The sequence below is a fragment of the Hippoglossus hippoglossus genome, chromosome 3 (genome assembly GCF_009819705.1).
Source record: "Hippoglossus hippoglossus isolate fHipHip1 chromosome 3, fHipHip1.pri, whole genome shotgun sequence".
NCBI classification, from domain to species: Eukaryota; Metazoa; Chordata; class Actinopteri; order Pleuronectiformes; family Pleuronectidae; genus Hippoglossus; species Hippoglossus hippoglossus.
In genome coordinates this window covers 4,293,090-4,305,679 of record NC_047153.1, presented here as the reverse complement: position 1 = coordinate 4,305,679, position 12,590 = coordinate 4,293,090, and the positions used below count along the sequence as shown (strand labels likewise).

The window sequence follows — 12,590 nt, the reverse complement described above, 5'->3', positions numbered from 1 at the left end:
GGGAATCAGGGCTGTGTGGCTGCTGCCGCACCGGCCTCCCTGCGGCTCCGCAATGAACTCATCCAAGGGCCTTTCATCGGCAAGGTTAAGACAATGCCCGGGCAACTTTACAGAGCATCCAGGAGAGGGCAGATAAATGTGACTGTAAACATGCTCAGGGGAGAGGATTCAAAGTCCTGCTGGGGCAGCGAGCTGCTGTATTCAAGCTCTACTAGGGAACAGTATGCACTTGTTATCCAGGTGATAGTCTGTGACGGTATCAGAGGGAACAAGAAGTCATTTCTAGAGTAACATGTAAAGGTCTAAATCCAAGTATTGTCCCTTTTTAAGTCACTTTACACTTCTGCTCCACATTTCAGAGGGAAATATTTCGTATATAAATCCACCTGAAGGTGTCAGTCACCATGTAGTTCTTTGTGGATTAAGGTTTTACACACAGCACAATATAATCTTTAAAAAAACATGGTGTTGTTACAATTATCCAACACTTGGCTTTACACATTTCTGCTTCTTGCGCAATTGGGATAAAAATGCTGGATACGTGTTAATGTATCTATAATATTAATAATTATCATTAACGCTAGTATCTTTACATTTGTATTTCGTAAAACCATGTATTGATACATTTTGGGGAATTTGATATATTTTCACTTGTTTTCACAGGACAGTGGCGTAACCTGAATATATGTTGTTAGTACTTTTACTTGTAGTCTTCCTTATCATAGTGCTATTTTATATAATATAATATTGTAATATGTAATTCCCTACTTCAATGCATTTGGGGGAAAAACTGTCAGGAGGATTATTTTCATTCATTTTTTATTCTACTAGCATCACAGTGGCTCCTTCAAAATAAGGTTATAAGATTGATTACATGGTTTTTACAGCCTCTGCTCCTTTTCATTGACATTGCACAGTTATATTAATTTAATGTTTAGTTTAAGTTATTGTCCTGATGGTTTAAACATTGGTGAGTTATGAGCATCTCTCTAACCACCAGTGTTTATTAATTGGCCCATGCACCTTCCTGTAGCTCAGTTAGCTCCTACAGGACATTTTCCAGGCATGAAACCTGAACTTGGAAAGGTTCAGATTGGCTTCGCGAAGGCCGATATCTCAGCTCGCCGGAGTCCAGATCCTCAGTATCTCCGGTAGAATCTCACTGCCCCCGTCACCGTGCCACTTCCGAGCTTCTTCCCCACCTCAGTGACCTCTGCCAGCGAGATGGAGGAGCCGATACCCCCTGCTCCTCCATCAGGAAGTCTGCTGGATTCACCAACTCCTCAGAGCGCTCCACCTCCTCAGAGCGCGAAACCTGACTGCTCCTCATGAGTGTGTGTGAAGTCTGGATAGTTCCACTTGAGAATCAATTGAGTGATTGATCAGAATAATCTTATAATTTAGGTTGCGCGTCTCAGGGTTTTGTTCGGTTTTGTTGTTTCAAATAAGAGGATTTCCCCACAATTATTCAGCAACTTCATGGTCGATTCTAATAAAGCTATGCATTATCTCATAACACTTATAGAAAATGGTACCAGAGTAAATCAGTTTGCACATGATGACATGGTTAAGACGTCATACATCTATAAAACGAATGTTGTATTATTGAAAATGTGAAGCTGATTTGCATGAAACGTGGTGAAAGGACCAAAAAAAGAACCCACAACATTTTGAGGACTCCAGGATTATTTATCTCACTCAAACATTGCAAGATTTGGCATTTTTTACACTTTTGTGGATTTCCCTGCAGGGAATAATTCATGGATCTTGATTTAAAAAAATAAAACAAACATGAGTTTAATATGCGTGTGGGAACTTTGCTGCAGCTTGATTGGGTTTAAAGGGCCTGATGGGCCTCGGCAGCGCTACGGGCTCAATCAGTGCCTCTTCCGTGCTGCCTCTTCTCAGGCAGCTTGTTCTTTGCAACCCTCACATCATGATCATTATCGACCCGCCATCTCCTGTATCGCTACCTGGGATGCACAAGAGCTGGAGACGGGGCTTTGCACGATCACACTGCCCGAGGCGACATGTTGATGTTGCAGCTTCACCTTTATGCCAGAGGAGAAATAAAAAATGGAAAAGCCCCTCAAACCCTGGACAACTTCTCTTTTCCCGAGCAGGATCAGCCGGGCGGCCCACGGATAACATGGAAGATAAGTGAGCTGTAAAAAAAGCTGCAGGGACTTTCAACTATTTGATTCATCAGAGAAGGAGAGAGAGAAAAATAATCAGGAAGGGGGAGTTTCATGTTGTCGTGGACCAAGCAGTCATAACACCAAAGGTTGGGTTTAAATTCCCCTTTAAAATAATTTCAACAATATATAACACTGAAGAATCACTGAAGTTTCATCCAAGTGTCGCTAATCCCTGACATTCAAATTCGACTTGAAGCAGCGTCATTGACCCCGTGTTTTAAACCTAAAAGTCCACTACCGGAAGCAGCGATGCTAACATGCACCCCCGCACGTGCCCTTGGGCAAAAAGCTTGTGTGCGTTTGAACGTGAGCGTTGTCTCCGAGGAGGACAACAGAGGACGTTTAGGCTAAAAGCATCATGTAAATGACGCTGTTTCTAGTTGAATTTAAATGTCGGGGCTGACGGAAACTTGGACGACACCACAGGAGCAACATTTTATGTTTTATTAAGTTTGAAGACATGGTCACTTTAGTTACTTGAATTGTATTGGATTGAGCTGCAACACTCTTCACCCCTGAGACTCAAGAAGTGTCTCTAACCCCCTCCCCCCCTCCATCGGCATAGTGCTGAGTAGATGATGAGTGAATTTTTCATTTTTGGGTGAACTATCCCTTTAAGTTTAGGGGCTAGGGAATGCATTATGCCAATGAGTGTGTGTGTGTGTGTGTGGGTGTGTGTGTGTGTGTGTGTGTGTGCGTGTGTGCATGGGAGAGTGAGAGAGGGGGGGGGGGGGGGGGGGGGGGGGGAGAGAGAGAGGGGCAGGTGGATAGGGGGAGGGGTCTGGGGTGGTCCAGACAGTCGCTCCCTGTGTACCTCACGCACTCGCAGCCTCTGCGCATCATTCGAGGGGGGAAGCTGCCCGCCGCTGTTCCCCGGCTCAAGCCTCTCGCTTCCCGGCTGCAGAGCAACAACACCGCCCGCTCCTCCGTTCTCCCGCAACAAGCCGCGCAACTTCAACCGGCTCCCGGCGCCGCTGCACGGGGGAAACACAGCTCTTTTATTCCCTCATCGGAAGAATTAGGAGCAGGAGTGCACGGTTGGATTTGGTCCGTTTCATAGACGAGCAGCGCGTCATGAGGATTCTACAACTTCCAACAAGGTATAACGGGGAACAAGTGAGATTTTGTTTCATTTTTTTGATTGTTTCTTTGAGGGATTTTCTGCAGCTTTATTTCATGCATTGCTGTTTTTGGACACTTGCAGCCGGGTGGGACGCGTTGATGCCATTTGTTCCATGTTGTCTTATCGCAGCACCGGTTCGGGGGTTTGCCTGCATCGCACTGTTCCCTCTGCAGCACGAGTCTGTTTTCAGTCACAATATCTGCGAGGAATAAAAGCAGTGATGCTCCGTGCGAGAGAATCGAGTCGTTTTTGTGTTGCTGCCACAGACAGAAGTCAGGATTTGTGTGTTGGTCAGAGTATCAAGTAAAAGACTCGGCTCCTCCATCATCACACACACGAAAGGCTGGAGACGCTCCGCAGTCACACTCCAGCTCTTCTGCATGAGTTAGTTAATTTAAAATGTATTCTCATTTCTCATTCCCCACATTGTTTTCACTTAATGTCTCTTTCGTGGACCTTACAAGTCTCATGCACGTCTGAAGTGTTGAGGGTTTATCCATCCCCCCCCCCCCCACACACACACACACACACACACCATCAAACCGTCTGTGTTTAATCCTGCAGAATTATCAGTATTTTAAAATCCTCATTTGGATGTAATTTCTGAGTGATTATCCGTCTTTGCCTGCAGCATCGTGTATCCTTGACGTGACATTGCTCCCGAAGCTGCAAACTACTGTTTACCTTCCTGTGCTGGCGTCGGAGGCTACTTTTAGTTTTTCCTGATGAACAAGTGAAAACACGGCTCAGTGCTGAGCTTCACCAATCAGGCCCGAGCGAGCTCCTTGAATTAGATGCAGACGTGATGGAGCAGACGGAGAGGGAAAGTGAATATGGGCTGTGTGCTGCAGTATATCGCCTTGTATAGTGGACTTGGTGGAGTATTTGTGTCTCCAATAATCGTTATATGGTAACTTTTGGTGCATTTTGAACTCTTAAAGTTGCATTTATATAACCAGATTTGTTTTAATATCAGGTAAAAGCCAGTTTGAAACACTGGTACAAACTAAACAACGTGTCTTGCCATCTTTAGATTCCATATACAATCTGTTCTGTGCTTCCCTCGCTGTTTGTGACCTCTTGTCGTTATGCATTTTAATTTCCACAGATTAGGGCCGTGGCACTGAAGGAGAAACAGGAGATGAGTTGATTGAGTCACACAGTGCTGTCTCATGGCCACAGTCATGTACATTAAGAACTGCTCTTCTTCTTTTCTGATAAAATAATATTCAATCCTCGACAAACACGGAGAATGATAACACAGCCTTTTGGCCCCGGGTGTGTAAATAACATATTGGCTGCATGGTGCTTACGATCAGTCCACTGATGACTTATGAGAAGATAATGGGATCAACTACGATTGTGTTGTGATGTCCTTCTGTGTCTTATTCTAGTGTGTAATAATCAATCGTCATTTAAAGGGATAGTTCACAGAAAAATGAAAATGCACTCATTATCTACTCACCACTACGGCGATGGAGAAGTGGGTGAAGTCCACAAAACACTTCTGGAGTTTCAGGGGTAAACGGCGTTGCAGCCAAATCCAACACAACTGAAGTAATTGGTGTAATGTGTGAATTTAAATTTTTCTGTGGACTATCCCATTAAAGGCAGTACGTGATCCACACTGTTATATTTTGTCCTGTTAACAACTTTCACAGAAATATCTACAAGACCCCAAAAGTGATGTAGTAACAAATAAAACAAATTTCTGAGAATGAAAACATGAAACCGCTTCTTTCTCCTCACAGGGAGGACCTGTCAACGACCGCTAAATGAAGAGCTTCAGCCATGCACTGTTCCGTGAAGGCAGTGATTTTGCTGGCTTTGACCACCATCGCCATCCAGTACACGGCCATCCGGACGCTCACCTCCATGCCTTTCCAGCTCTGCCCGCTGCCCAGCCCCCAGAACTGCGGCCAGGACACAGAGCCTCCCTCTGAGCGGGCGGCGGCCGGAGGCGCAGGCTGCGATGAATTCCCTTACTTGTCCATCAATGCCACGCGTAAAAAAACACACATCCTGATCCTGGCCACCACTCGCAGCGGCTCGTCCTTCGTGGGCCAGCTGATCAACCAGCACCAGGACGTGTTCTACCTGTTCGAGCCTCTTTACCACGTCCAGAACACACTGCTGCCGCGTCTGTCCACCAGCCGCTTCGCCACAGAGCGGCGTTTGATGCTGGGTGCCAGTCGAGACCTTCTGCGCAGCATATGTGTTTGCGATCTTTATTTCCTGGAGAGCTATATCAAACCGACGCCCACCAACCACACCACGGATAAACTGTTCCGCCGCGGCGTCAGCCGAGCATTGTGCCAGCAACCCGTGTGTGATGCCTTTGGCCCTGCTGACGTCAATGTGGAGGAAGGGGACTGCATCAAGAAGTGTGCTACTCTAAACATGACCTTAGCAACGGAGGCGTGCCGCGAGAAACGGAACGTGGCTCTCAAAATTGTTCGCGTGCCAGAAGTTGAAGATCTACGAGCTTTGGTGGAGGACCCGCGGCTGAATATCAAAGTCATTCAACTCGTCAGAGACCCGCGAGGTATCCTGTCGTCACGGATTGAGACTTTCAGGGACGCGTATCGTCTGTGGCGTATCTGGAGGGCCACGGGGAGAAGGCCCTACAATCTGGACTTGAGTCCGTTCACTGTCCTCTGTGAAGACTTTCTCAATTCTGTTTCAACCGGTCTCAGCCATCCCTATTGGCTCAAAGGGAAGTACATGTTGGTTCGCTATGAAGATTTGGCGAGAAGCCCACTGGTCAAGACGAAGGAGATCTACGACTTTCTGGGGCTGTCGATGGATAAAAACGTGAAAGACTGGATACAGGCGAACACTCAGGGCACCAACGAGCCCTCGACAAAACACAAGTTTGGCACAATGAGGGATTCGGCGGCGAACGCGGAGAGTTGGCGTTTGAAACTGTCGTACGACATGGTGGAGTACACGCAGACCGTGTGTCAGAAAGTACTCCACCAGCTGGGATACAAAGCTGTGAGGTCACCGGACGAGCTGAAAAACATGTCCCTTTCACTGGTGCAGGACAAAACTTTTGTACCTGTTTTGTAACGAAGATAGCTCTCTATTGATTATTTTTGATATATTTATAATTGTTGCCTTATGATTTCCTTAGTTAGTTGGTTTTCTTTCCGTTGTTTTTCTGTTTCTTCAAATTTGCACTAAACTTTAAAGATATCGAATGCACCGAGGGAACCACAGATCGTTCCCCCCACGTTACAGAACAGCACACTTAAAAACACAAAGCTAGTTTACAAATGTCTTATTTCGTTCGTTTTCTATCATCTCTGGAACCAAGATAAGACACTGTCCTCGTTCATTCCCTGTATGCAAGCTGTTGTTTGGACATATTTTATACCTGTGGTGGAGAAAGTGGACTGTACAAGCCCAACTGTGCAATAAATGGTGAATGTTGCAGTCAACCTTTACTACTATGGCACTTCTATCCATGTGGGGAACAGGCGAGACGCTTCTGACAGATGCCGCGCTCGCAAAAGGATAATTGCAGACAATTAATAAGCTCTCAAGTTAAAGGGACAGAATCCCAGCGGAGGTCACGAGTGTGTCATCGGAGGATACACAACCATCTGCGGTAGACAAACACACACTAATTAGAGGTGATGCTTAAATCGTTACTGCCGGTGTTCGGGGGATTATTCATATTTATTCAGGAGGAACACAGCGTAGAGAAAAGATGGAGGAGAGATCCGGAAGAAGAGCTGCATTTCTCACGTTTCTAGAATCCATTTATTCCAAGTCTGTCTTTTCTGTCTTTGTGGGTTACACATGTTTACACCACTGATAGAAAGACATTTGGTGAAACAGCAGCAGATTTCCTCACTTTTTATGTCATCTGATAAAAAAAAAAAAGGTATGAAAGCTGGAAAACACCACACGTTAAAGAAAATGGCTTGTGCTTTCTCTCCCAGGTAAAATAAGGCCGCCCTTCTGACAGTTCATGTTAGATTTATCTTCCACATGAAAGATTCATAACTGAGGAAGATATGTCTTTGTAGAACAGGTTGCACTGCGGATTCCCTTTTTTATTATTATTTTTTTGCTCCTACTGTACAACACAACCACATTTATTTCTACACTGATCACATATGAAGAGCATTAATTTAATGAGTGGACATAATCTGGAACAAATCCTCTGATGGTCGTAGAAGCGGTTGGCTGCTTTCAACCAGACGACGTTAAAGGGCAGACGCTTCAGGCTGGAACACAGAACAAGTCACCAAAGTAATATGTTGTTCTACAATTTAAAAAATGATCCCGAATCAAAGTTTACATTTGTTTTATTTAACTTTTGTTTTCCAAAACCCCGTTCACGTGAAATTTCTGAACTCAAGCACAAATAAATCTAACTGTCATGATGATTTGTTGCATAAATTACAAGCAGTTTGTTTATCGGTGGAGTTTTGGACCGGTATTGATTTGATTGGCACAAAGTATAGAATGTATATGAAGTGCATAATGTGTCTCGACTCCCCCCCCGCTGTGCCAGAGTACCCCAGATACGGGCGCCGCCATGTTGTGATCCACGCGGCCGTTAGAGGATGTAACCAGTGTTCAGGTAAACATTCCCAGAAATGGTTTATCTAATCTTCTTACAACATCTCATGCTTTGTGCTTCATTTCCAAACTGTTATATTCTGTAGCAGCTCAAACTGAATGTCGGTTTGCATCACGCGGCACAGACGCCGTCAAGAACGTGCACAGAAACGCAGCTGCAGGCATAAAGTGCAGAGTTTCCCTGTGTGATGTCGGGTAAACGTCCTGAATTCAATATGAGGAGCGAGTTGCATTTAGGACCTGAGTCGTGTGTCGCAGACGGAGACGAGGCAGGATTTTAAAGGTGGTAATTAGTTAGCGTCACTAAGCTTTATTACAAACAAAGTCACTTTCAAGCAATAAAGACATAATTACACTTCCCGAAAACAATCGAATACAAAACATCCCAATAGCAGTTGTGTGATGTTGTGCATGATGTAATATCCACGTCTGCGTCCGAACGTTCAGGTCGCATCACCTATATTTTTTGAGAGACATTAATTAGGGTAAAAATTAATTAAATGAATTATCTTTTTCCAGCCGAGCAGGAGCAGACCTGACTGGACTCCTCATTTCACAGACTTCAGTTCAGTCTTCACACAGTTGTTGCTGCTCAGCTAAGTGCAGCTCGCTGACATTAGGACCCACTGACAAAAGATCAACTTGGTTTCAGGTCGTTTTTTTATCTTTTCACCATCTGGGATCCAGAATTGTTGGATCTGGAAACACACGTCATGATTTAAACAAGCGAGTAGAGTGCAAACGTCCACCAAGGCCACCAGTGTTATAAAGAGAGATAAAAAGTAATCCTGGATCCATCCCTGATCCGGATCCTCACCATGTCCCCTCCTTCCACCAGGTTTTGCAATAATCTCTAGTTTTAGTGTAATCCTGTAAAAAAACCAAACTTATAAAGAGTCTTTTAACATCCTCCATTATACCGTGCAACTATATTCATTTTAAATTCCAGCAGTGTCAGTCCTTTTACTCTTGTTGTCTTTACACATTTGCTTTTTACTCACCTTTTTTTGCCGACTTTGAATTTCTTGACACCTCATTGTGCAGTGGATGAAAACAGGGGATTGACGTCCAATGCACTGACCACTTGTTTACCCATAAGATATAAAGTGTATGAATGGAGCATCACACGCCCTGGCTCATCAGTATTGGTGACTGGATGTCCATTGAGATGCAGAGCACAAACCTTTGATCCTCCTCTGTGCCGAGGCTGGAGGCAAACTCTCTCCTCCTCTCTCCCTCGCTCTCTCCTTCCGCGCTGCCTTCTCCATCATCCACCTCTCTCTCTCTCTCTCTCTCTCCTTTTACACAGATCCCAGGGGATTGTTCCTTTGCTTCAGTGCTCACTCTCTGTTTTTCCCTTTACCTCTGAATCTTCCGGATGTGCTCGGCATACTGTTAATTTTGAAAACTAAAATCCGCTGCATAGCCGAAGCTTGTGTGTACATGCACGTGGTTTCCATGACGTGCCGGGTTGGTTCTTGACGAGCTTCACGCCTCTGTTTGTCTTTTTCTGTGTTTAGCTCATCACTCGCCGGTTTGTTGCTTCGTATCCACGGAGACGTGGCCCCAAAATATAGGTCGTCATCAGGAGGTCGATAGAAGGCAGCTGATTGGAGATTACTCTTGAGTCGAGCCTGATTCCGACAGTTGTCAGTTCCACAGTTCTCACAGGAGATCGCACCCTCTCACCAAAGTTAATGCAGATAAAGTCCAGAGAATCGGGTCTGGGTCTTTACCTGCATTTTGCTTTTCACACATTGCACAACGAAGCACAAGCGCTTTTCTGCACAGACGCAGGAAGTGATGAGATCGCGTGATTTTCTTTACAACACACAGGCACCGGTGTCGGCTCTTATCGCCACAAACTGTCTTGACACATTCGTCAGTGTCTTCTACGTGTGTGACTCCAGAGATATTTGGTTTATTTTTTTATTTTTTGCGTCTGTTGCTTGTTAGAAGATTCCCCGCTGTGCTCCCACATCGGTTTCTGCTGCCTTCATTTTGAATCTGCAATTTAAGGGGTAAAAAACAGTTGCATTTTGTTGCTTTGAACTCAACTTGGCACCTCGCGTCCACTGCTGGACAGTTTACAAGCGTTGGCACACTTCCTCCACATGCCTGACCCCTGCACGCGGCCTGCTCCCCATGTGTGGGTGCGTCGCTGTGTCTCTGGGCCCCTCGTCTTGTTTATTGTGTCCCAGGGCTGAACATATGGTTCACAAGCCCCTGGAAGAAAGTACAGCTAATCCCTCTCTCACCATGTCTCCCTCTCTCCCATTTTCTCTTCTTATCCCCTCATAATGTGACCTTAATATTCTGACCCCGTGTGACTGCATGCAGAGCTGCAAGATATTTGCTCCTTTGTGCCCAATGTTTACTGAGCCGAGCTGACAGAACACGTCCCGGCAGCTAAAACTACTTGTTAGTGAGCGAAGACTGCGGAAGGAGAAGGGATCATTCTCGCAAAGAGGAAGTCTGGAGAGGAAAATCTGCCGTTAGAAATTTTGCACGTCCTGCTTTTAGCCTGTGTTTGTGTGGGTAAATCTGCTCATGCCCCTGTTTCTGCTCAGCTCAGTTGGATATCATCGAGTTAGCTCACTGAACTGAGCAAATCCGCGGAATTATGCCACTTAAACATGTCAACAGTGTCCCAGCGTGCGGTTCACGTGACGCGAGCGTTTCCCACGTGTTCCTGCGAGCGTGTGTTGCTTCGACCTCCCGACGTGTGTCCCCCAGGCGGATGGTTCTCGACTCCTGCATCCCAGCAGCCTTGCTGAATCAGTCAGGTGGCGCTCAGGTGACTGCTGATGTTCTCTCTGGCAACCGGAGCCGTGAGTACGAGTGGAAATCATCATTCCGTTCCGACTTCTCCACACACGTTGTCAAAGTTGTTATTTGATTGCTGCTAAAATGTGTGTGTGTGTGTGTGTGTCGGGGCGAGCAGGAATGTGCCAGCAGCGATACGAGCAGCTTAATTGAAGCTGTCAGCAGGTCAGCACAAGAGAGGCGTAGCAACCAGGTCATTATGTAGTTAGAGATCCAGAGCACCATGATAGGTTTAATGGGCAGAGAGAACATTTTAAAAACTGAAATATTCTGGGTAATATCCCTCTGAGTAATAGAATTTTATGGGTGGGTTGAATTCAAATCATCTTTGTACAGGAACTCATTTCAAGTCTTTAGTTGGCATCTGTCATTTGCCCGAGCACATTCAATGTTGCGTGAAGCGTGATCCTGAAACATTTAACAGCCCGAAACGATATGAAACACATTTCAGATTAACCTATTTCTCACACTCAACCTTTTAACATATTAAAGCATTAAATCTTCTGTTCGAAACTTATTTTTTAAATTAGATGGGCAAACTGGAAATGGGAATCTGCCTGTTAAATGCCACTTGCAGCCACAGGTCGCTCTCTCCTGCTCTCACAGCCACACACACACACACACACACACACACACACACACACACACACACACACACACACACACACACACACACACACACACACACACATTTGATGGTTATTTCCCCCGTGGAGATGCAGGTACTGGTGAGTGAGAGGGTGCATGTGTGAGGCTCGATGCACATGCAGCATCGTTGGAGCCGGTTAGCCACAGCAACCGCTGCTTCTGCCCCTGTGGTCAGCTGTCGCTCTCTCGCTCTGCTGCCGATGCTCAGATTCTCCCTCCGGCGGCCCTGAAACGCCGAAATGAGATTAGCAAACACGCGAGAGGACAAATATGAGCAGTCATGAGCTGAAAATGAAGTTCAAGCACTCTGGGAATAGAGGAAATATGGAAATATCTTAATTTTGACACTGTGACATTTACAGATATATAAGACTTGCAAATATGCGCTCTGGAATATCACCAGAGCAACATGACAGGGGAAAGCCGGGCGGCGTATTATAATGTGGAAATGTCTGACCAATCCCATGAATCCTGATCAAACGCTCCACTGCCAAGCACACGTTTGTATTCTCAGACACAGAGGCTGTAAGTCTGAGCTTTAAGGGTCCACTGATGTCGGCCCAGTAAATATGATTTCATGCAAAAAGTGCTTATGCAACAGACGTCTTCCATGGGATCTCTTTATTTGTTATTTTTCATCTACACACGGGAAAGGAGCAAGAGAGTGTCTCGTAGCTGAGATAAGGATTCGCTGTGCATTCACACGCTCTTCGGAAATCTCCTGAGATGTGAAGACGCTGAAAACAGAGCATTTAAAAAACGCCTCAACACCACTTCCCAATATTTGCTTAACGTTAAGTGCTGCTTATCGAAGAGTGAATATAAATAATTAGGTGTGACAGGCATTTAAATAATTTAAAATGTGTCCACTATGAAGTGGTGTACGGTCCTTGTGAGATGTGGAAGTGCAGTTTGCAAGCGACATTTGACGAGTTGACATTGATTTATTTGAAGGGCCCTTCCAAAGCCGATGTAAATCAAATATCGATGCTCATAAAAGTTCAGCTCTATGTGACGCTGCGATTTTTGTTTCGCCACAGGAAGCAAATGTTTTATTCGCCTCCTCAATCGCACAGATTGGGAGAACATACGTGAATGTTCAGGCCCTAAGCGATCCAATTTATGAACAGGACTTCGTTTCATTTACTCTGATATTTTACCCAACAAACCTTCTTTGGCCTCGAGGCTTTTTCTAAAGC

General features: G+C 45.3%; 1 protein-coding gene across 1 annotated transcript; it reads left to right on the top strand.

Moving 5' to 3' along the window:
- The first annotated feature begins 2,934 nt into the window (after window positions 1–2,934).
- chst1 (carbohydrate (keratan sulfate Gal-6) sulfotransferase 1) lies at window positions 2,935–6,766 on the top strand. The gene is made up of 2 exons (XM_034581315.1): window positions 2,935–3,298; window positions 5,073–6,766. Exon 2 carries the CDS (start codon window positions 5,113–5,115, stop codon window positions 6,391–6,393), a length of 1,281 nt encoding a protein of 426 aa, XP_034437206.1. The 5' UTR covers window positions 2,935–3,298; window positions 5,073–5,112; the 3' UTR covers window positions 6,394–6,766.
- Window positions 6,767–12,590: the final 5,824 nt, after the last annotated feature.